Source organism: Cibotium barometz, chromosome 41, assembly GCF_041138505.1.
Source record: "Cibotium barometz isolate CiBa-2024 chromosome 41, ASM4113850v1, whole genome shotgun sequence".
NCBI lineage: Eukaryota > Viridiplantae > Streptophyta > Polypodiopsida > Cyatheales > Cibotiaceae > Cibotium > Cibotium barometz.
The window spans coordinates 32,054,640-32,078,157 of NC_141086.1; the positions used below are offsets into that span (position 1 = coordinate 32,054,640).

Consider the following 23,518-nt stretch of genomic DNA (forward strand, 5'->3'; position numbering starts at 1 on the left):
GGTCATCCTATGCTAAAAGAATGATTTTCATCACATTCAATGCATCATTTTCAATGAAAAACTAATTTTTAAGGTTTATGCATAATTAAATAATTAAGAAAGGAGAAAATTGTGGTAATTTTATTTAAATGATAAAAGAGGAATTCCCATGACATTTGGAATTCAATCATTTAAATGGAAAAAGTGAAATTCTTAGCATATTAAATTAATTCATATTTTAATAAAATTGAAGGAGGAATTTTAGATCAATTTATTTTATGCATGAGAAATATTTAAATGATTAGGAGGAATTCCCATGACATTTGGGATTCAATCATTTAAATGGAAAAAGTAGAATTCTTAGCATAATGAATTAATGGATATTTTTATTAAAGAAAAGAGGAATTTTAGATAAATTTATTTGATGATAAAAGAGAAATTTTCATGACATTTAGAATTCAATCAATTAAATGTAAAAAGAGGAATTCCCATGATATTTGAAACCAAGAAATCATATGGAAAAAAGAGAAATTTTTAGCATAATTCAAATTATGAGTATTTATCAAAAGTGAAATTTTGAGCATTATTGGGAAATCTGGGTAGAATTGATTTTTGTAAATCCCATGAATCTTCAAAAAGAAGAATATTGAATATATTTCACTTGAGAAAATTAAGAAAGAATATGAAAATATCCGTTGAGAAAAAGAACCTTTACTTAGGCCAAGCAATTGGTAGAAATATTAGAAAAGTCCCATTGGTATTAAAAATAGAAAATGCTACTAAATGTGAAATGGATGTGGATGTGAAAGAAGAGATGAGAATGAGGTAAGGATATGTGATAGGATGTGATGTGATGTAAATGTATGATGATGTGGATGCAATAATGTAAATAGATGTGGATACGGATGTGGAATGAGATGTGATGTGATGTAAAGGGGATGTGGATGTGGATGTGATGTGATGTAAAGGGATGTGGGTGTGATGTGATGTAAAGGGATGTGGATGTGAATATGTTGAGATGTGAAGTGATAGATGTGAATGTGAATGAATGGACGGATGTGAATAGTCGTGCATGTGAACGACTGGATGGATGTGGATGAATGAGATGGGATATGTATGAATGAGATATGATGTGGATAGATGTGGATGTGATGTAATGTGGATAGAATGTATGTGATGGGATGGTGATGAGAATGAATATGATGGATATGAATGGATGTGATATAAATGAATGTGAATGGATGTGATGTGATGGATGTGAATGGATGTGATGTGATGTGATGTGAATAGGGATAGATGTGAATGAATGAGATGTGATGTGAATCGGGATAGATGTGAATGGATGAGATGTGATGTGAAATAGATGTGATGAGATGTGGATCGGGGTAGATATGAATGGATGAAATGTGAATGAATGTAATGTGATGAGATGTGGACATGGGTAGATGCGAATGGATGAGATGATGTGATAAGGATAAATGTGGATAGATGTGATGAGATGGAATATAATGTGGATAGATGTGATGAGATAGAATATAATGTGGATAGATGTGATGAGATGGAATATGATGTGATTGGATGAGAATGGATGAAGGACGATGGGAATACATATGATTGGACGTGGATTAAGAAATGTAGATTGATGTGAAACAATGTGGAAAGATGAGAGTTCATTTTAGAAACTGTATTTATGACCTGTTTTTAAATGACTGTTTTATGTCAAGAATGCTGGGGAAGCATTTTGACCATCTTGTGAATGAGGTCATGGAGACCTAAGTGATAAAGTTGCAACAGCTGACGGGGAGAGTCAATGGAGGACGTCTCGCATAGCAAGGTCGTGGCCGAGGTCTTAACTAGCCTCGGTTCGATTTAAATGGTGAGCTTCCGGTACAGTGGATGAGGGACCAAGGAAGCGGCCTATGAGTGAAGCGCTAGGTGACCTGTGAAGGATCCTAGAGGGTGCTGACCATATGGTGCTCGAGCTTTGGGTCGCCGAAGATACCTATGTGTGCGTCGAGGAAGATAATGGAACAAGGAGTTAGAGTTGTTTTCTGAACTCGGGCATGGATCTGGTTGATTGACCTTGCTGGTCCTCAACGGATGAGTCCATGGCTCTTTTATATGGATCTATTGGTTGATCTTGCTGATCTTCAATGGAGAGTCCATATGGATTTTTATAAGTGAATATATTTTTGGGTACTATGAGCTAGGAACTATTGAAAAGGCCCCTGAGTGGACAGGTGGTGAGCGTTCTCGTGCCAATGATGTCATAGGTACACCGATGATCGTAAATTAGAATTCAACTGGATATTTTGGAGGATTATGATGAGTGATACTATGGTTTCATTAAAAGATTGTTTTAAAAGACAGCTGAATCTATGAAAAAGGTAATTTCATATTGGGTGTGTAAGTGGTGTGACTATCTTGTGTTGAAATTAAAGCAATGTGATGAGCTATGGTGGATCAAATACTAGAATCAACATCATTAACAAAGTGATTAGAAAATAATTAAGATGTGATTAGTGAGTAATTAGTAAATAATTAAGATGTGATTAGTGAGTAATTAACAAATAACTTAATGTAAGCATGGATAATAAAAAACCAGCAAATTCTCATTAGGCCAATGCCTCAATTTATAGTGTTTACATCCAAGCATCAAATCCCACTGATTTCTCCTTGATTCACTCCACCTCTTTTGCTTGATTCTTTCCACCTCTCCCAGAATATCTCCACCTCTCCCAGAATATCTCCACACTTCCTAAATCTTCTCATGCTACTCTTTATTCTCTCCCAGTAGATTCGTCTCACCTTTTCATAGGTTCTCTCACATTTACACATTCTCTTTTACAGCCTCTAACCAAGGGCTTGTTCCCACACACACCCTATTCACTTGTATATTTTAACGCCTCCCTCAAGTGAATACTCCTAGAACACGTGGACCCTATACCAAGTTTCTCTCTTACTTGATAGTCCACGACCAGTGTCTAACACACCTCCCCTCAAGTTAACTTAGCACACCTGAACCCTGTACCAAGTTTCTCTCTTACTTGATAGCCCGCGACGACCAGTGCCTCAAGTCCCTAAACTCATAGTCCTTGACACTCTCTCTCTCTCTATGTGCCCAAGGCTACTACAAGTGCCCGCGACTTGACTAAAGTGCTCACACATACATCTACCACGTGGCCTACATCATCGGTGACTCAGAGGTGGTTTTACTTTGTTGGGACAGATTACATTGGGTTGTGGGGTTTCTCTCTCTCTCTCTCTCTCTCTCTCTCTCTCTCAGAAAAGATGATCTGACTCCGCTTCCTTTGGAGCCTCCATGAAGTTTGCCAATGTCGTTCCTTCTCCACTGGGTTTGCTGTAGTAGTCTCTTGCCATGTGTCTTGGCTTTCCATAGTTGTGGCAAGTGAAGGTCCTTTCTCCTACTCTGCCTCTTCCTCATCCTCGTCCTCGAGAGAATCCTCCTTGGGTGAAGAATGCTTTTTCTTCCCTGCTGTTGAGTCGAGCCATTTCTTCTCTTTGCCTCTACTCTCTTGCTCTAGTAGAGCTCCTTCTATCTCGTGTAGCTTCAATTCAGATACATTCTTTAGTGTTACTACAATGTTTTCATATTCACCTTTGTCCACACTCTTCAGAAGCACAGCTAGTGCCTCATCATCTTCTACCTTTTTGCCAATAGTAGCTGCCAGTTATTGCTTAATGCTTTTATATCTGTTCAAGTGTGTGATTAAAGGTTCACTTTCCTTCATATCCAATTTGTAGAATTGCATTAACAGATTTATCTTTGAATTTTTAGCTTGTGTGCCAAATAATTTATTGAGTTCATCCCATGCATCTTTTGCCCATTATATCCCTGTGATGTGATGAATGATTTCATCATTTAAACTGAGTGCAATAAGTCCCAATGCTTTTTCATTCCTGCTCTTCCACTCATTTTTCTGTCTCGCGTTTGGGCATTCATCTCTTCTCTCAACTAGCCCCCACAGATTTTTCCTCATAAGCAAATACATGGATTTTGTCATGTGTAATACTGCTCCCCATTAAATTTGGCTATTTCTTGTGCTGTACTCATGATGATGTTAAGGGGGTCTTACCTCTTGATCCAATTTCAAGATTCAAGGGTAGTGTCTACCCTTTTACAACTCAATCTGGTGCTTAAGAGATGATTACAACAAATTTATCAACATAAAATCACTAGAAATTACATTAAATCAAGGGTAACCAATTTGTACGGAATGGTTGGAGTATCAAACCAACTCCGAATTGAAATCTGAAGTTATAGGGATCTGTATCAGATACCTAATGGTTAATTTGAACCCTCAATTGTACCAAAATAAAGTGATTAACATTGATTAATCACTGATTAGCAAATTAATTCTCTATTTTGTATGCAAAAAACAGAGTATGCGGGGAGTCCAGATCTGGGGCCTTAGACTTCAAATGAGCTAAAATGCTTTCAAGGCCATCAATAGCAATGAGTCTAGTAGAGGATTAAGCCAAGAAACACAAGACTTGACAAAATATTGAATGCTTAATCTCTATTTTACCAAAGTCACTTGTAGATTTGATGAAGAGCTTGGATCTCACTGTAGACTTGATCAAATTGAATTCAGACTTCACCAGCTTGTAGAGCATGCTTGAAAAAACACCTGGGGCTATGAGGAATTAGAGCCATTGGAACTGAGCAAGAAGAAATCTCAATTTCCCTTCTAAAAAATGGCGCCTGCAAATCGGGCTGCCGCCGACGTTCTACGCTGAATTGGTTCAATTCCCTTGGGCTGTGTGTAGCCCCTTGAGTCTACTATGAGTACCTAAAAGGGCTTGGGCTAATGTTGAGTGTGTAAGTAGATAGAGCTCCTCCACCAACTGGGGGTACAGAGGTAAGTAGATAATTAGAAATTAATCAAATTTTTAGTTTATGAGCCCATTATCTAGTTAATTAGGATTAGTAGATAATTAGAACTTAATCAAATTTTTAGTTATTTTTCAACCCACCTCTCCCAGAATATCTACACCTCGCCCAGAATATCTCCACACTTCCTAAATCTTCTCATGCTACCCTTTATTCTCTCCCAATAGATTCTTCTCACCTTTTCAGGTTCTCTCACATTTACACATTCTCTTTTACAGCCTCTAACCAAGGGCTTGTTCCCGCACATAGCTTATTCACTTGTATATTTCAACATCTTGAAGTTTGCATGAACTGCCGGCTAGGGGGCCTGGGAAATCTTTTTCCTTGTACCCAGGACAAAATATAACCAAATTCCTAAATGGATCCTATCACTACAGTGGTTGGGTGGTTGGCTAACCCATGCAGTCCTTGTTCTATGGAAAAGAATCAACGGCTGTGCCTCTCGATAAGGAAAAAAGTGTTGGTCTCTATGATCCAAGTGCAAGTTTTTTCCTTGATCTGACCATGTGACTTACGGGTTTGGTCAGATCAGTTCGGTTAGTTAAGGGTCTTGACTACCTTAGAATAAAAATATCCTGGAGGAATCGCCCGTGCTTTCTGGGCGAGGGAAGTTTTTTCGGGTTCGGTTTTGGAAGAACCGAGGGATTAGTCTCTTGTCCGGATATCCGTGGACGAGGCCCCGACTGAGAGGCTCTGTCCTGCGCAAGAAGTGCTACTTCCACTGCAAGCAACCCCGAATTCGTTGCGCGGAGGGGATAGGGATCTTTCATTAATAATTAATATAAAAAGAAACAAGAATAAATCACTATTTTTAAAAAGTTTTTTGCTAGTTTAACACGAGTTTGGTAAGAGGATAGAAAAATGTCCATGGAAATTTTTATGTCCTATAACTTTATGGAATTATTTAGAACACATGGATATTGAAAATTAAAGGTTTTCTTTTTTCATATCATATATATAGTGAAGGAAAATTGGGATTTTTTGGGATCACATTGCTTACCTCTAGGCTTTTCAATTTCATAAGAATTCGTAGGCCAAATTATAGTAGTAATACAGAGCTATTTGGACTATATTTGGATCAAAGGCTTGAATTAGCCAATTTCTCATTGCTTCCAAAATTTTTGGATATGCATTGCTTCACAAACATATATACGGTGTAATACAATCCATCTTAGGCTAAAGAATCAATTGGAACTCTAAAATTTAGGTCTTAATGAAAATTCTAAGGTATTTAGCTATCTAAAAAAAATTAACTTTTAGGAATTTTATAGCTAATCAAATAATCATGGACTAGGACCAAATCTTGCACACCTATTTTGTACAATGTTATGCTTTGCTAATGTATTTTGTGAGATCTAATCACATATACACCTATACTTTTAGGCACTTTGTATTAGATGAAAGTTTACAAATTTTGAACTATATTTGTTACTATAGAATAAGAGACTACTTCACGCATTTTTAACATCTCGTAAGGCTTTAAACACTATTTTTGTAAGTTTCTCACTAGATGATCCGAATATAAGCAACGATTTATATATGCTATTTTGTTATCAATGAAGTTGAGACCATCACCTTGTCTTATAACTAAATTAAAATATTTAGATATGTATTCTTGACCGATTGCTTTAGTGGAGACATTGATTTAATAGTATAACTAGAGTAAATAACCATATAAGCCCACACTATTGTCATATTTTTGGTGTCAAGGCTCAACAACTACGAAGAGATTCTAAGAAGTAAACTTAATTGAATTAATTATTAATGCAATAATTTTTTTGTCATGGAAAATATATCTCTCATTTCTTAAATATTATGCAAGGTTTAGGAAGAGAAATTTATAATGAGTCAAGATCATTTTTTTGCATGTATAAACCTACTTTGTAAATTGGTAACCTGTTTGGATTATAGTGCTGGGGATATACCTCTACTTATGGTGATTTATCAACTATATTTAAGTTTATGTTTATCATTTTAATAATTTTCTATAGTAAACCCTTGAAAAGACATATTTATGTCCTGCTGAGCTACCAAACTAATTTTAAGTAAGAAATCGACTTTTTCACTTCCTGATATTGTTCTCTTGAGATCCATGATTGAGTCATGCTTACTTGGATGCAATTTTGGAGTCTTTCTTAGGGATCTTTACCTTCCCTTTCATATTTGCTTTTGATATCTTCTTTCTCTTCTTCTCCTCTTTTTTCAAGGTTTATTTGAAGGAGGGAATTCTCTCTATTAAGGGCCCATAGTAGCGTTGGAGTTTTCTACATCACAAAGGCTTCCATCTCTACTTCATTAAAAGCTTATATCCTTGCTATGCCTTGTGGTGTGATGTCACTCAAAAAGAATCTTTTTCTCTATATTTTATCTTTCTTTTCCCATTGTAATTTTAGGAAGTATGAGGTAGATATCTTTTTCATGCAAATCCTTTTCTTTTAGATTATTTTCAAACCACCTCTTATATCATATTTTCTTAACAATCATGCTTAAGAGAGCCAAGAGTTTAATTTCCTCAAGCTTCTTAACTTATTCTAAACACTTAGTTGGGATTTTTGTTGTTAAACTCTTCTTTGTTGTGATTTTAAGACTTAGCACTAGATATGCAATGGGCATCCTTGCATTAAGTTCAAATGCAAGGTTGAAAGGAACTATGTATAATCACTTCTTTTTGTACATTAGGCAAGGTTAAAGGGAGTCATGTATACTAAACACATTAAGCAAGGTTAAAGGGAGTCATGTGTAATGACCACTTTGCACATTGTATAATAATCACCATTTTTTATACATTAAGCAAGATTGAAGGGAGTCGTGTATAATAGTCATGTATAATAACCACTTTGTACATTGTACAATAAACCATACAATAAGCCCATAAAGTAGCACAAAGCTTTTTCTCATAGTCATTATTGGTAGCTTCTATCGTAAGATTTTTGCTTGATTATTTCCTTATGGATAATAATAGAATATAGTATCACAAGAAGTTTCTCAAGCAAGAAGGCATGAAGGAGTAGTAGTGGTGAGCTACAGCTAGAATCATTAGTCTCAAATTAAAAAAACATCCTTGACTGTCTTAAAAATTTTAAAATTCATAGAAATGGGGGCTTCTTAGACATACTCAAATGCACATTCTTTATGAGGTTGCCATAAGTGGAGCCCTTAAACTACCCCTTGCTTGGGGTTCCAAGTACCAAATATGATACAAAGATGAGAATGATAAATTATTAGCTTAGTTTCACTACCAATGAGAGCTAATCTTCCCAAAATGCACCACATATCAAGACATGTGTTAAAATTCTAAAAAGATTCAACCATTAAGTTTAAAAATTTATATTTTCAGAGCTTTCTTAAGACTTTTTTTTTAAATAATTCATACTTCTTTTTGTTTTTTATTTATGATCAATATCTTGTTTGTTCCTCTTTTTAAAGTGGAATTTTTGGCAAGTGCGTGTTTTTTATTTCATTTATGTCACTGCAAGTAATAGGAATTTAACTTGCAACATTGCACTTGGGATTTCAAGTCTTAACAAACTTGGCTACACTACATGGATATATCTTGTTAGTTCTTCATAAGGTTTGCACAAATTTTATTCCTTGGCCTCCTTTATAACCATACTGTTAAAAATTTATTTGATCATCTAATAGGTCTATTTACATGGGTTATAGACTAGATTGATCATCACCTTGTATCAAATTTGGAATGGGTAGATCAATGTCGTAGCAGTAATAGTTTTGGCAATTCAATTAGAGTTGAAAAAAATGTTCATCCATTGAGGTGAAATCAAATAAAAAATGGTCACAAACATAAGTCTAATTAGTGATAGAAGTTCATGAAATGGATCAATCAAATTAATAGCAAAAAGCTCAATTCTATGAGGGAGGAGAAAGATATTCCACCTATAAGATGAAAAAAACTCAAAAATGTTCACAAATAGTTCTTTATCAAAACACAAGAGCACAATTATATCTTTGTGCCTTCTTGAAGCGTAGATATTGTGCACCCACATGCTATCAAGGCATGTTGAGATTGCTAGCTTGGTTAAATAAATGTATTTTCCTTTTTGCATTTACATTTCATTTTTTTTACCTCTCACCTTCAGATGATATTCATCATGGTATAATGGTTTTAATGTTTTTTCATGTGTAGGTTATGGAACTTATAAATTAATATATGATATGATTTTTTTAATATGAGAGAGAGAGAGAGAGAGAGAGAGAGAGAGAGAGAGAGAGAGAGAGAGAGAGAGAGAGAGAGAGAGAGAGAGAGAGAGAGAGAGTATGTGTGTGCATTCATGCACATGCACAAACATGTACATGCATGTTTGTGTGTGTGTGTGCATGTGTGCATATGTGTGTGTGCACATGTGCACCTCAATGCTATTTGAGGTTTTGTAGAATCATAGTTATTCAAGAGTCTGTTTTAGTTTTATGTTAGTCTAATCAACACACACTAAAGTGATATTGTAATTTTGAGTAGACAAAAAGAAAAAGAAGCGAATAATGTAAAGAAAAGAAAATACTTTTGTAAAAGTGTTGATACACTTTTTTTAAAGGTAAAAAGAGGGAAACAGAGTAGATAACTCTACAGATATGTAGGACTAGAATAGATTAGACAATGTGGGACAACAATTTTTTAGATGGAGAGAGTCCAGTAGTGTGTGGTTAAACTATATTATGATAATGCATAGGTGAAAGGATTGATTCTCAATAGGTTCAAAAGTTTCACTTTGCGATAGTCACATATGACTATCGCAAAATAGTCACATATGACTATTTTGGAGGGACCTGTGAGTTGATCTTGATACTTAAAGTTTAGAATTTTTAACATGTAACAAGTTTTTATATCAAAATTTAATATAAAAAATATTATTGACCATAAATATTACAATTTAAAGATTGGGCTTAAGAAAGGTCCGTAGAGTTAAAACTTAAGGAATGGGCTTGAGCAAGGATTAGGATTGAGAAATGGGCTTAAGAAAGGTTAAAAACTTAATAAATGGACTTAAGAAAGGTTAAAAACTTAATGCATTTTCTCTATGGCAAGTAACATACATTTATTATGTTTTTTTAAAGAATTAGCCTCTTTACTTCTTTTAAGGTTCTACCATGCTCTATATTTTGTTCTTGTAGTAGGTGTGAATAAATGAGAGTATTGATCAAATGAGTTATCAATGCTTATTGTTTTAAAACTCAAGCACAAAGTTTATGTAAAGTGTAATATGCATTGTATTTTGACACATTCTTTTTTGAACCTTATAGAGGAGGTTATACACTTATAAAACATCAATTTCAACCTGATAGAAGTACTCATTTTTTGTGGTTAACCTTGATTAGTTTAAATGACATCTTAGATTTTACTTTAAATCTTCAAGCCATTTTTTGAAACTGAAAGAGTTTAAGAGTACTTTTGTAATATCTCATAGTTTTATTTTTAGCCCTTGGACTTGACCATTATGAGGCATCCAAGCTTAGTAATTAAGTGTCTAATTCAACATATTGTTAAAAAAAGACACTTTTTTCATGTGTTTGGCAAGCTAAAGGATAGAAGAAGAAACAAGTGTGGTTCATTAGAGGTACATAAAATGCAAAAAGTTAAATTTCACGCATAGTCTGCGAGCAAAACCTATGTGCCACTTAAAGACTCGTCAAAGCCCAAGTGTAAGTGTCATAGTTTACAAATTATGAATAAACATTTGCAAATCGAATATAACGCTAATGGTTGTTTGTGAAAAGTGTAATGCATTCTTATTTTTTTGAGTAGGATGAGTTAATGTATAACCTCAAGTTGCACAAAATAAGGAAGGAAAGGGAAGATCATCTAGGGGAGAGAGAGGGGGGGGGGATGTCACGTAATCCCATGTGGGTTCAACATAAAGGACTTCATAAAAACATGTTTAGAGATAAATCTATTATAAAAATGTCTTTTTTTTTCATAGGAGTTTTGTTATGTATTACAAATAAGTATATGTTAGCTTGTAAGAAAAAACATCATTCTATAGAGCCAAATTCACAAGGGATTTTATGTATACCCTTTGAATGCACATGCTCTATATGCGGTTTTAAATAGTGAAACCCCTAAGTGTTGATATTTAATTTTGAACTTAAGATGAATGGCATCATATATTGAACGATGTGTTAAGAGAAACAAGACTATCCATGCTAATCTTACTGGTCCACACTAGTTTTAATAGCATATAATTGTGTGTACAAGAAAGGGAGGAGAAGAGAGAATAAGGGGAGGCTTGAATTTTGATGGGCTACCTTGCTAATAAGAAATTTTTGGTAAAAATATACATAAAACAATGTTTTTGATGTGCATTTGAAAAACTTACTTGTAAAAAATGTAAAAAAGGGTAAAAATGATCGTCAAAAATCAATCTTGGCGGTATATTCAAGTGTGGATAATCTAGTGGGAAAATTTGAGGTGGTCTCAATAAATGTACTCTAATCAATATTCATCTCACCACCTAAAGGCCATCATTGCCTTTGATGCAATTTTCAACAACTTGGATTCAAATAACTAGGTAATGATTTTAGCATGCAAACTTGATGCACCAATCTATAGATTCTCTTGTTGGATTTCTTGTTCTTGAAAACATCAATATTCAACTATCAGTATTCATACTTTATATATGATATAGTAACAGAATACATAAATTTCACAATGATGAATGATGTTTCTTTTTTTTTCTATGCTTATCTTGCAGAGTACACTCATGCAAAATTTCTCAGTGTTGCATAGAACGAAGTGAACACAATCAACATGCATGTGTGTTGTACTAGATGGTAGGAAATGTAAACACAAATCAACTTAGAAAGATCCAATGTGAGGTGCATCAAACTTGCATGTTGGACTGAGTGCCAAAAGTGCATAACAAGGTTCACAATCAAATGATAGCATTTGGGTTTGCTTAGCTTCTCGTGTATTTTTAACACAAAAAAGAAAAGAACATGGAGTAGAACATGAAATCAAATGACCAAGTTATGATTTCATGTGACAAAAGCTAGGCAAAGGTGATGCCAAGACATAAAGAGGTGGAGAAAGGGCCCTTGTCCGGAAATGAGGACCATTATTGTAGAATCTCCAATGCAAAAGGCATTTTAATTTTTGGCAAAAGGCTATTTTTGCGTGTGTTGGACGATTGTGCCAACCATGTAAGAAGGACAAATCACCATGGAAGCTCTTTGGAAGCAAGGTAGGCAAGCTCTAGTTTGGGAGAAAGATGGGAAGGGAGCTCAATTATCCATGAAAACAAAGCTCTTTGGAAGCAAGGTAGGCAAGCTCTTTGGGAGAAAGGTGGGAAGAGAGCTCAATTATCAATGAAAACAAAGCTTTTTGGGAGAAAGATGGGCAGAGAGCTCAAGTATCCATGAAAGCAAAGCTCTTTGGAAAGCAAGATAGGCAAGCTCTTTGGAAGAAAGATAGGCAAAGAGCTCAAGTATCCATGAAAACATAGCTCAACTATCCATGAAAACAAAGGTGCTCTAGGCCCATGTAACTTTGGAGCTCAAAAGTTATGGATATCACAACACTAGAGGGTCTTCAGTGTGAACGCCAAGGCTTTTGCTTGTGCCGGAAAGCTGCAAGACGGCAGCCTTTTTTTCACGTCACACTTACCGAACATGGGAGGAACATCGGCGCAAATTGCTATCTTAAAGTCGTTGGAAGACGCGCAAAAAAGAAAAGATAACCCATTTGCAACCCATTTGTTTTACAAGCTCGCCGGTTGTTGCCTTCATTTCAAGCAAAAACACGAGAGAGAGAGAGAGAGAGAGAGAGAGAGATTCATTAACATCTTAGATTAATATTAATGTGAATGCCTAAGTTTTTATTATTTAAGTTTTTTTTTAAATGATTGACGGATTGATATATATATATATATATATATATATATATATATATATATTGAGAGAGAGAGAGAGAGAGAGAAGAAGAAGAAGAAGGAGAAGGAGAAGGAGGAGGATGAGGATGAGGAGGAGAAGGAGAAGGACGAGAAGAAGAAGATTGTTTAAACGTTTTAGCAACTATGCCAAGAACCCTTGAAGGATTATTGAACTCGGACCTAGATATGATGTGTGGGCATGAATCAAGGTTTGATGAGCTAGCTAATCTACTACATGATGGGTGGCAAAAAGGCAAGCCCGTTTAATTTACTACCCATCATATGAGTGAGTGAGTGTGTGTGTGTGTGTGTGTGTGTGTGTGTGTGAGAGAGAGAGAGAGAGAGAGAGAGAGAGAGAGAGAGATTACTCTTTTAACCTCTTAGATTAATAATATAATCATTTAGTTTTCCCCTCTTACTAGCAAAACAAGTAAATTCATACATTAGGGACTACGGCTAGAGACAATATCGTGCCACAAGTGCCACTTGTGGACACAAATGTAGAGACGTATACTTGATAAAGCAATGCATGATGAATGCATAGCACTTCTTCTAAATTCTTACCCATACAAATTTATAAGGTACACTTATAAGCTTTAGTACTAGTTTGGAAACATTTTGGACATAAAAGTGTCCTTTTTCAAATTGAAAAGAAATCAGTTCTTTTATGAAAAAAAACTAATCGATAATTTCCTTACCCATGCTTAATCTATATTATTTGAACATCATGAGAAAATTGAGTAGCATAGGAAAAGTGATCATACATCATGGCTACACCATGCTAGATGGATATTAGGATAGTATTAAGGATTGAAAATAGAAGACACTTGGGACAACAATTTCTCTTAAAACTTTAATCGATGTTTTCTACATGATCCAAAAATCAAAGGAAAGTTATTTGCATGGGAAGGAAAAATCATGCATCATGGTTACACCGACATCCTTTTTATATTCTTTAGCATTGGTGGTCACTATCCTTTTAATTTTAGCACTGAATTAAGCATGACAAAGGTGTCAATTACCCATAGAAAAATTTAAATTCCTTTTAAACACGTAATGATAAATCATTTAAAAGAGATGGATGAAAAATACTTTAGCATTGGTGGTCACTATCCTTTTAATTTTAGCACTGAATTAAGCATGACAAAGGTGTCAATTACCCATAGAAAAATTTAAATTCCTTTTAAACACGTAATGATAAATCATTTAAAAGAGATGGATGAAAAATACATCTATGATGTGTCAATAAATGCAACTTGCTGGATCATATTTTTTCTAATGTGGAGAGAGAGAGAGAGAGAGAGAGAGAGAGAGAGAAATAAAGAACTACATGAGAGCCATATTTGTTCTTTTCATATATTGAGAGAGAGAGAGAGAGAGAGAGAAATAAAGAACTACATGAGAGCCATATTTGTTCTTTTCATATATTGTTTCTTCTTGTGTGACGTTAGCTTGCCCTCCTAGGATATGAAAATTATCACCTTTCTAAAGATGATGACATCTTGGCAATGACAATTTCTTTTTATTTTATGGGGGTTCAAGAGATGGCTAAGATAAAAAACATGGAAGTTTTCATAATCCAAGAACAATATAGCTTGAAGTCGATATGTCTCTTGAGTTAACACTCAGTGTGCATGTCTTCATACTTAACCCTTCTTCTAGTGCATGTCTCCCTATACGAAGTATTTATGTCTCCCTACTTATCCCTGCTTAGCATATCCTCTTGAATTTTTATTAAAGCACCTTCTAAGCATATCCCTCATTTACCTATTCAACATGCGTAACAAAAATTATTAACAATAACTTATCACCCTCAATAATTCATTTCTACTTTGAGACTTTAAATTATTTTACATAGAATGTAAAAGTTTCAAGCCAAATATAATTTCTCTCCACAAGATATTTGTAATGATTTGATACTTTAAACACACCTCATTAGAAAGGAGGGGAAAAAGTACCTTAAAGCCAAATATAATTACTCCCCATAAGATATTTGTAATGATTTGATACTTTAAACACACCTTATTTAGAGAGGAGGGAAAAAAGTACCTTAAAGATTTTAATGCCTTTGAGATCATTAAAACTCTACAATACATAGCTAGTTTTCAGATTTAGTTAACATGTTAGTTACCAAAGTTTGATTAACATGTTAATGTGTATGATATCTCTATTTTGCTTATCAAATATAACAAGGAATAAACGTAGAATATGAGAAAGGAAATGGCCAAAATCTAAGAGAAACCCTTGTTCGAAGGATATTGATTAAAACTTGGATGAGTTATTGAAGCTTTCTCATTTTTAATTGTATGGTCATTTTTTTCTATGAATAATCAACCCAGGGTGAATTGATCCCTTTCTTAGAAATACATGTGCATCCTATATTGATGGCATATGATACTTGGTGCTTATGAAATTTTCATTTCTTGGGGCATCAAACTAAAAGAGAATCACTTCTTTAGGTGTTTTAAAATCTGATGACTTAACATGGTTCTCTTTTGCTTTTACTCTTAAACTACATTAGAATTTATATAAAGCTACGGAAAAAAACTTTCAAAGTGTAAACTTGTGGGAAGATAGCAAGATGCCATAATGCAAGAACGAGAGAGAGAGAGAGAGAGAGAGAGAGAGAGAGAGAGAGAGAGAGAGAGAGAGAGAGAGAGAGAGCTAGTAGCAAAAGGAGGCACATGGGGTGTACACAGATCAAGGAAATACCTTTATTCCTTCCGTCACTGTTGTCCCTCGTAAAGGTAATAGGATCAAAGAAAGGGAATTCCTAGCCCTTTGAAAGAGAAGGGGTGAGAGCATGTGAAAAGGTGCATGATGAAGGGCCAATTCTGTTGAACACTTAGTGGAATTTGGGGTTCTAAAGACGCCTAAGGCACGACAAAAGGGAAAAGAAGCTTCTAAAAAAGAGCTAGTTTTACTAAAAATGAATGTAAAGCAAGGAGAGACATGATCAATTGTTATACAACAATAATTCTTATAGAAAGAAGGATCTTCTTTTGCAGGTGATGGATTTTCATTGATCAAAGTCGAAGGTAAGAGGTAATCAAGAGTTGTGGCAACTTTGAAAAAGTGGTTGGATGCTTTAACCATTTAAGCATGGAAGCTCACGGAGTGGGTTATAAATGCTCAGAGATCTAGCTATAGAAGCTTCCTCCTCTTTGCTCAAGTATTCATGTATTGCTTGATCTGCTTCTTTGCCATATCTAGTGTGTGAATCGCTTATCGTCTAGCTAGAGTGTTGTACTCTCAAGCCATAGCTTGTATATTCATCTCATCTCACAATATACCCTTGTTTATTCATGTCCTTGAGTTGTTCAAACCTTGCTCTCCTCTTTTCTACCCTTGTTCTTTGAAACCTTGCTTGGTCTTCTTCTTGTGTCTTCTAGCTTGTAATTGGTGAGCCTTCCTTTGCCTTGTAGGTTTGTTGTTGGATGATTATCCACTTATAATAACTTGCATAATGATATAATTACTTATAAAATCATTGGTAGGTAAGTTTAACACGTTAGGGCCAATTAGAGTGCCCGAAAGATCATTAGGGGGTGGGAGAAATCAAAATTGTCATGTACTTAAGTGCCTACCGTTTGGTAAATTTTCTTTTAAGTGATCATACTTTCTAGTTTTAATGGAAAGTCAACAAGTTTGGGAAATTTTTCTTGCATTAATGGTTAAAACCTTTAGTGAACTGCTAGGTTAATGAAGGCTATTTCAAGAGTGGTTGGTAATTAAGTGTGTGTAACGTGCACAAAGTAGTTTAATTAATGAGTGATTAATTGACTAACTTGGAATTGATAATGTTCTGGTGCTGCTAGCTCAGATCCAGGAGCACAAAGATTACAGAACCCATCAGCCGTAGCAAGAATTAGGTGAGCAACTCAACAGTGATCAGAGCTAGGGTTTGCAAAGCGAAATAATTTGCGCGTTTGGTTAATTAAATTCGTATTAAACTATACTTGAAGCTTGCAGAAGAAGGAGAAGCGTATAAGACTACGTTTAACGGCACTGCATTAATCTAGGTTTAGCTGTATGTACATGCTGATACAGTGTTTACGTTTAACCCTAATATGTACTGCAAGCTTTCGTTTGTAATTAAGCTAATTAAGCCTTCGTTAATTACTTGTATACACAACAAGGTCGATTCGATTGATGCTGATAAGCCACAATATTAATATTATCGCCCAATAATGCATTCATTTAGATTAAATCTCCAAACGTTGCTTTGTTTGCACGCAAATGTATTTTTTTAAAAAAGAAAAAAGAAACGCACGGATTATATTTACCTGATTTGGCCGCTCGAGCTCATAATCTTGTCAACAACAATAACTTATTATACTGAGATTAAATTAATCTCATTTTTTAAGAAACCCTAATTGCTTAAATGTCCATGCAGGTGGCAGCGCGTCTTGATTATTATTATGATTTATTATTGTTTATTGTTTATTATTATTGTTATTACTGAGATTAAATTAATCTCAGTAATTATTGTCAACTTCTTATACTGAGATTAATTTAATCTCTAAGACTTGCAGTTTTAAGAAACCCTAAATACTAAATTAGCAGCGCGTCTTGATTATTATTACTATTATTATTATTGCTGTGTATTATTATTGTTATTACTGTTCTTATTATTATTATTATTGTTTTGTAGGAAATTAAAGCTCTCTTGTTAACTGTGTCATGGTGGCCATTTCAAAGCTACACAAAAAAAAAAAGAGACGCTTTTTAGGAATCCAAAAAACACTGCAAAAACCTTTGCTTGCAACGCAAATAACATAATATTATATATTAAATAAATAGTATACACAATTTCAAATCTAAAAAGGAAATTCAGAGTAGGAGAAGTACGACTCACGACACGTCTATTTTTTTAAAATAAATTTAATCGTACGAGTAATTAAGAGCAGGGTCATTAGGGATTACAAATTTTATGATTATTATTTTTTTTTGGGGGGAGGGGGGGATTTTGGTTTATTCCTGTGATTAATATCAATGATATAATTAATCTGTGCAAGGAGAATTAATTTTTGGCTTATTCCTATGATTGATATTGATAATATAATTGATCTGTGCAAGGAGAATTGAATTTTGGCTTATTCCTGTGATTAATAATAAGATTATAATTAATCTGTGCAAGGAGAATTGAGATTAATGTATATGATTAATCTGTGCAAGGAGAATTGAGATTAATGTATATGATTAATCTGTGCAAGGAGAATTGAGATTAATGTATATGATTAATTTTACAGCTATGGCGAACCAGCCCTCTAGGGTACCACCCGGTTTCAGGTTCCACCCAACTGATGAGGAGCTTGTGAATTATTATTTGAGAAAAAAAGTGAATTTGGAGAAATTCGATCTGGATGTCATCCGAGATGTGGACTTGAATAAATTGGAACCGTGGGATCTCCACGGTAAGCTGCATATTTCTTATACCTGCAATATGATTATGCATAATATACATTGCTTTGATTAATCTTACTTCTAATCTATCTTAAATGTCATTTAAGTAAGTGGAAATCTCACTAATATACAAGCATCTCTATGGATTAACTTCTAACAACCTGCATTATACAAACGCGATTTCTGTATTAGTTCATTTTAATCTCAGTTTTCATCTAATTAATGCTGAGATGATTTGCACTAGGTTGTACCACCTGTGTGTGTCTGTGTGTACCATCAAGGATCTAACTGTGTGTGTGTAGTTAATCAAGGATCTAACTAGGTGGGGGTGTGTGTGTTTTTTTACCATAATTGTCAGTTAATCAAGGATTTAACTGGATTTATAACAGTGTCAGTTAATCAAGGATTTAACTGGATTTATAACAGTGTCAGTTAATCAAGGATTTAACTGGATTTATAACAGTGTTCTTCCTGCATCTCATTCAATACCTCATTTTAAGAGGTTGCGTGCATATGTGTTTACTGCAGATAAATTTTTATGTTTGAATATACATACATATGCATCCTCTTTTTACTGCAGATAAATTTTTATGTTTGAATATACATACATATGCATCCTCTTTTTACTATTAATTAAGTAAGTTGACACTGCATCCCCGTTTTAATTATATGCCAGTGCAATTAAATTGAATTTGATATGTACTGTTAGGTTTTGCTACAAATTATCAAGCCCTTGATCAGTGCTCACATAACCAGGTTTGACGTAGTGTAATTTTCCTGGCTGAAATTCAGAAATCTCATTGCCTTTGATTTTAAGGGATGAAATTTGTACATTTTAGTTATAAATCCCGGCATTTGTATGATTTCTAATGAAAAAAAACATTTTTTTCGAGCACTGCACTTGATCTTCCAAGTGTTATACGTAGTGATACCACATTCATAATCTATAGCGCGTGACAATACATGCACACATCATACATCAACACACATGGTTTATGTAAGTTTGTGGCTACTGGCATCACATTCACAACCTTTTTATAACATGATGAGCTACTACCTCTAATATATTACATGTATATCGCACATGTACATGCATTTTAGATGTGCGATAGATGTGCATACATAACGATCTTTGCTTGATGATGTACATAGACGGAGAGGAGAAACATATTGTAGCATTATATATATATAAAGGATAGATAAAAACTATACACAATAATATACTGATGTGTACACATGCATTCATTCTTACATGATATGGAATTATGAGTAGCATGCACACATACATTCTAAGGCTAGACGTTGCACATATCTCACTATTTGTCCCATGAGCAGGGACTTGGAGGATAAGCAAGCTCTCTCTCTCTCTCTCTCTCTCTCTCTCTCTCTCTCTCTCACACACACACACACACACACACACACACACCTCCTCTTTCCTCTGTTCTCCATTGTGTGTGGCCATTGAAAACAAGTGTTGATCCCACACACACGCCCTCCTCTTTCCTCTCTTCCCCATTGTATGCGGCGATGGAAAAACAAGTGTTGATTCCACTGTTATTGTGTTGCCGATTCTTAGTACTTGTCCCATGAGTGGGGACTTTGATAGGTGATCAGGTCCTCTACTTGTGAAGACATGTAAGATGGGTCTCCCTTGTCGAATAAGGGCTTTTTTTTTGGGTGTTGGGAAGGTGGATTTGTGCATGCCTAAGTGCGGACTTTGATAGGTGATCAGGTCCTCTACTTGTGAAGACATGTAAGATGGGTTTCCCTCATCAAATAAGGCCTTTTTTTTAAAAGGAATAAGGCCTTTTTTTTGTTAGGAAGGTGGATTTGTGCGTGCCGTGTGTGCGGCCGTTGTGTAGGCTTTTTGTTAGGAAGGTAGATTTGTGCGTGCCGTGTGTGCGGCCGTTGTGTAGGCTTGATGTGTGTATACATGGTATGTTGTAGAAGAACATCGTATGGGTACATGAGTCTTATAAAAGTGTAGCTAGGGCGGCATGGAGGAACTATGATAATAAGGTAGTTTTGTGCTCATGTGCTGATGGTATCTCGTGCGTGTGTGCGTGCGTGCGTGCGTGCGTGTGTAGAGCGGTGCAGGATCGACACGGCGCAGCAGACAGAGTGGTACTTCTTCAGCCACAAGGACAAGAAGTATCCAACGGGGACTCGCACCAACAGGGCCACAGCGGAGGGCTTCTGGAAGGCCACCGGCCGGGACAAGGCCGTTCACACGCACACGGGCGGCCACGGCGCAGCTGCCCACAAGCGCATCGGCATGAGGAAAACCCTGGTCTTCTACAGAGGCCGCGCCCCCCACGGCCAGAAGACCGACTGGATCATGCATGAATACCGCCTTGAGGACGCGCCTTACAATCACGATGATGGCCCCAACGCTCCCTTCAGTAACGTATGTGTCTCCTTTCTGCTGCATGTGCATGCCTTCCTGCAGTACGTGCTAGTTGTAATAGGATTGATGGGTTCTGTGCGTGTACTCTGTGTCTGTGTGTGTGTGCGCGCGCGCGCGCGTGTACGTGCTAATTGTAATAGAGTTGACGAGTTCTGTGTGCGCACGCGTGTACGTGCTAATTGTATTAGGGTTGACCGGTGTTGTGTGTGCGTGTGAGAGAGAGAGAGAGAGAGAGGGAGAGGTGCTGAGAGAGCGAGCCCCCCCTTTTACACGTGCATTTACACAAGCCTTAGATTACACGTGCAATTATCGTCGTCCCCTGGATAGCGGGTAAGTCTTTCAATACAATACAGCACAGTGCGCACCATGGTATGTGTGTGCCTGAGAGAGAGAGAGAGAGAGAGAGAGAGAGAGAGCTGCACAATATGTGTGCGCACGTGCAATTATCATCTCCTGGTGGGTAGGTCCAGTGCAATAACATGGAACGCACCGTAATTTGAAGTGCGTGCGCACGTGTGTGTGTGTGAGAGAGAGGTGTGTGTGTGTGTGTCTGAGAGAGAGAGAAAGGTGTGTGTGAGAGAGAGAGCGAGAGAGCGCTGCAGAATGTGTGTGTGTGTGAGAGAGAGAGAGAGACAGAGAGAGAGATGCAGAATGTGTGTGTGTGTGTGTGTGTGTGAGAGAGAGAGAGAGAGAGAGAGATGCAGAATGTGTGTGTGTGTGTGTGTGAGAGAGAGAGAGAGAGAGAGAGAGAGAGAGCCGCAGAATGTGTGTGTGTGTGTGAGAGAGAGAGAGATCCATACGCTTCATAATGGAAGCTACATATGCTGCTGATCATGCCAAATATTCTAAAGGTTTAACATAGGTTAAGAATTTTGCATTCAATAATTTTTATTGGTTTTTGGAAGACCACCATAGCTACTTGTATCATTCATACTCAATTTCAATTGCAGTTTAATCTAAACGCTTATCACCATCAGAGATCAGCACTAATCCACTGCATAGACTAGTTAAATTAATGTATAGATTAGTGACCTTTTCATGGATCATGGTTAATTAATCATTGAAAGTATTGGTTTTGCAGGAAGATGGTTGGGTTGTGTGCCGGGTATTTAAGAAACGCATTCATTATCACAAACCAACTCAACCTCGGACACCAATATTAGCATCAAAAGAAGAGCAATCAAGCCTGATTGACAATCCTAGTGTTGACCATTACAAAAATCTCCAGGTCAACATCTTACTTTATATAAATATATTGTTCTAAATTTTGAAAATCATGAGAAGCAAGAGTAGTAACACCCATAGTTGCTTTTTGATGTCCATCACCCCCTTTTTTTTAGCATTTTGGCCGTAAAATACATGCAATATTTTAAAATGGTTGTCAAAAATTACACTAAGCTACAGAAAAAAAAACCTTGCTATATTTAACCAAACTTGTCAATTTTCAAGGGCAAGGGTGCCCATCAAAAATCAAGTGTGGTAACACCCTTGTTGGCCCATGGTGGATATACAAGTCTTGGGTTCAAACCGCGGGACACTAATATGCTATAATAATAGCCTTGGGTCGACATACAAGTCTTGGGTTCAAATTTCAACACTGATATAATATACTAATAGTCTTGGCACTATTATAATATAATAATAGTCTTCAATGGATGTACAAGTCTTAAGTTCAAATCGTAACACTAATATAATATAATAATAGAAATTAAAATCCTACAATTATGAAATTCATACACCCTACCCTACCCAAAAGTTGGTGAGTCTGAACACTTCCTTTGTATCAAACAAAAAAATTGGTTCAAATAGCAATATAAATCTTGGCATTAGTTTTGGGCTATGGTAATCTCGATATAACTCCTTTGTGAAATTGTTAATGCAGGTGAAGAATGCTCCTACAACAACATCTAATTGCCTAAAGTTCTCTTGCAAAAGAGAAGAAGATTATGATGATAGCTTCCAACAAGCCCCATTCTTACACTTGCCTCAACTTGAGAGCCCAAAGAATAATGCAACTAATAATATCATGTTTCCCGATGTTGCTGAATATCATGGAAGAAGGCCCTTAACTATTGAGTCCTTAAATTGCAAGAGACCAGAAATGTTCCCTTCACCCTTCACTTTAATAGAGATGCCTACATTGGATACCTCAAACTACACCAAATCTCTTATATTTGGTTGTGACAATCTTGCGGACACCTATATTGAGGAGAATGACCAATGGGGTGTGCTTGAAAGCCTACCAAAGGACATGAGGTATCATCAATCATCATCTGACAACTTGTGCACTAGTCTACTCTCTACCTCTTATGACATGGACATATGGAAACCCTTGTTGTAAATGAGATCATGGCTCCACTAGATAGTAGTTATGATCTTGGAGTCCAAGTCCTTCAAAAATATGCAAGCTGTAGTGATAGAATTTCTTTTTCTCAAAATCTACACTTATCCAAGGGTGCAGTTACATAATTTGCAAAGCCTTCTCTGTACCCCGTAACCATACAAACCATAAGAGTGTGTTGATGATCAAATGCATGCATGGGATTTGACAACTTGCCAACCCACAAAGCTCTTTAATCATCATTCTAGTCCACCATTTCTTTATGTGGTGCACTCATTCTAAGCAACTATTCTTTCACCCATGATTTCAATCCCAATTATAAACAATAGTACTTTTTGTATCTAAAAATAAAAAAAATGGTCTCTTTTTTGTAATTCAATCATCCAAGCTCCTTGTCATACTCTCTATCACAAAGACATACCAATTTCTTCTTCTTTGTAAATGTCATAATATAACTATGATAATACCAATTACATTGCATTCTTCTCTAACATTTTGTTACAACTCTCTCTCTCTCTCTCTCTCTCTCTCTCTCTCTCTCTCTCTCTCTCTCTCTCTCTCTCTCACCCACACACACACACACACACACA

The 23,518-nt window shown here is 35.9% G+C and overlaps 1 protein-coding gene across 3 annotated transcripts; it reads left to right on the plus strand.

The window, feature by feature from the left end:
• Nucleotides 1-15,670: 15,670 nt before the first annotated feature.
• Nucleotides 15,671-23,291, plus strand: LOC147614870 (NAC domain-containing protein 105-like). 3 transcript variants are annotated; one of them, XM_086779795.1, is made up of 6 exons: nt 15,671-15,812; nt 16,598-16,646; nt 18,027-18,191; nt 20,268-20,587; nt 21,669-21,815; nt 22,470-23,291. In XM_086779795.1, exons 3-6 carry the CDS (start codon nt 18,029-18,031, stop codon nt 22,926-22,928), a joined length of 1,089 nt encoding a protein of 362 aa, XP_086635921.1. In that variant the 5' UTR covers nt 15,671-15,812; nt 16,598-16,646; nt 18,027-18,028; the 3' UTR covers nt 22,929-23,291. The 3 variants fall into 3 exon arrangements, with proteins under 3 accessions (XP_086635921.1, XP_086635919.1, XP_086635920.1); XM_086779793.1 differs by lacking the exon at nt 15,671-15,812 and adding an exon at nt 15,846-16,176; XM_086779794.1 differs by lacking the exon at nt 15,671-15,812 and having other exon boundaries at nt 16,183-16,646.
• Nucleotides 23,292-23,518: the final 227 nt, after the last annotated feature.

Coding starts and splice junctions, on each gene's coding strand:
- LOC147614870 (XM_086779795.1), top strand. CDS start 18,029: ATGGCGAACCAGCCCTCTAGGGTACCACCCGGTTTCAGGTTCCACCCA. Junction 20,588..21,668: donor CCAACGCTCCCTTCAGTAAC/GTATGTGTCTCC, acceptor TTGGTTTTGCAG/GAAGATGGTTGGGTTGTGTG. Junction 21,816..22,469: donor ACCATTACAAAAATCTCCAG/GTCAACATCTTA, acceptor TTGTTAATGCAG/GTGAAGAATGCTCCTACAAC.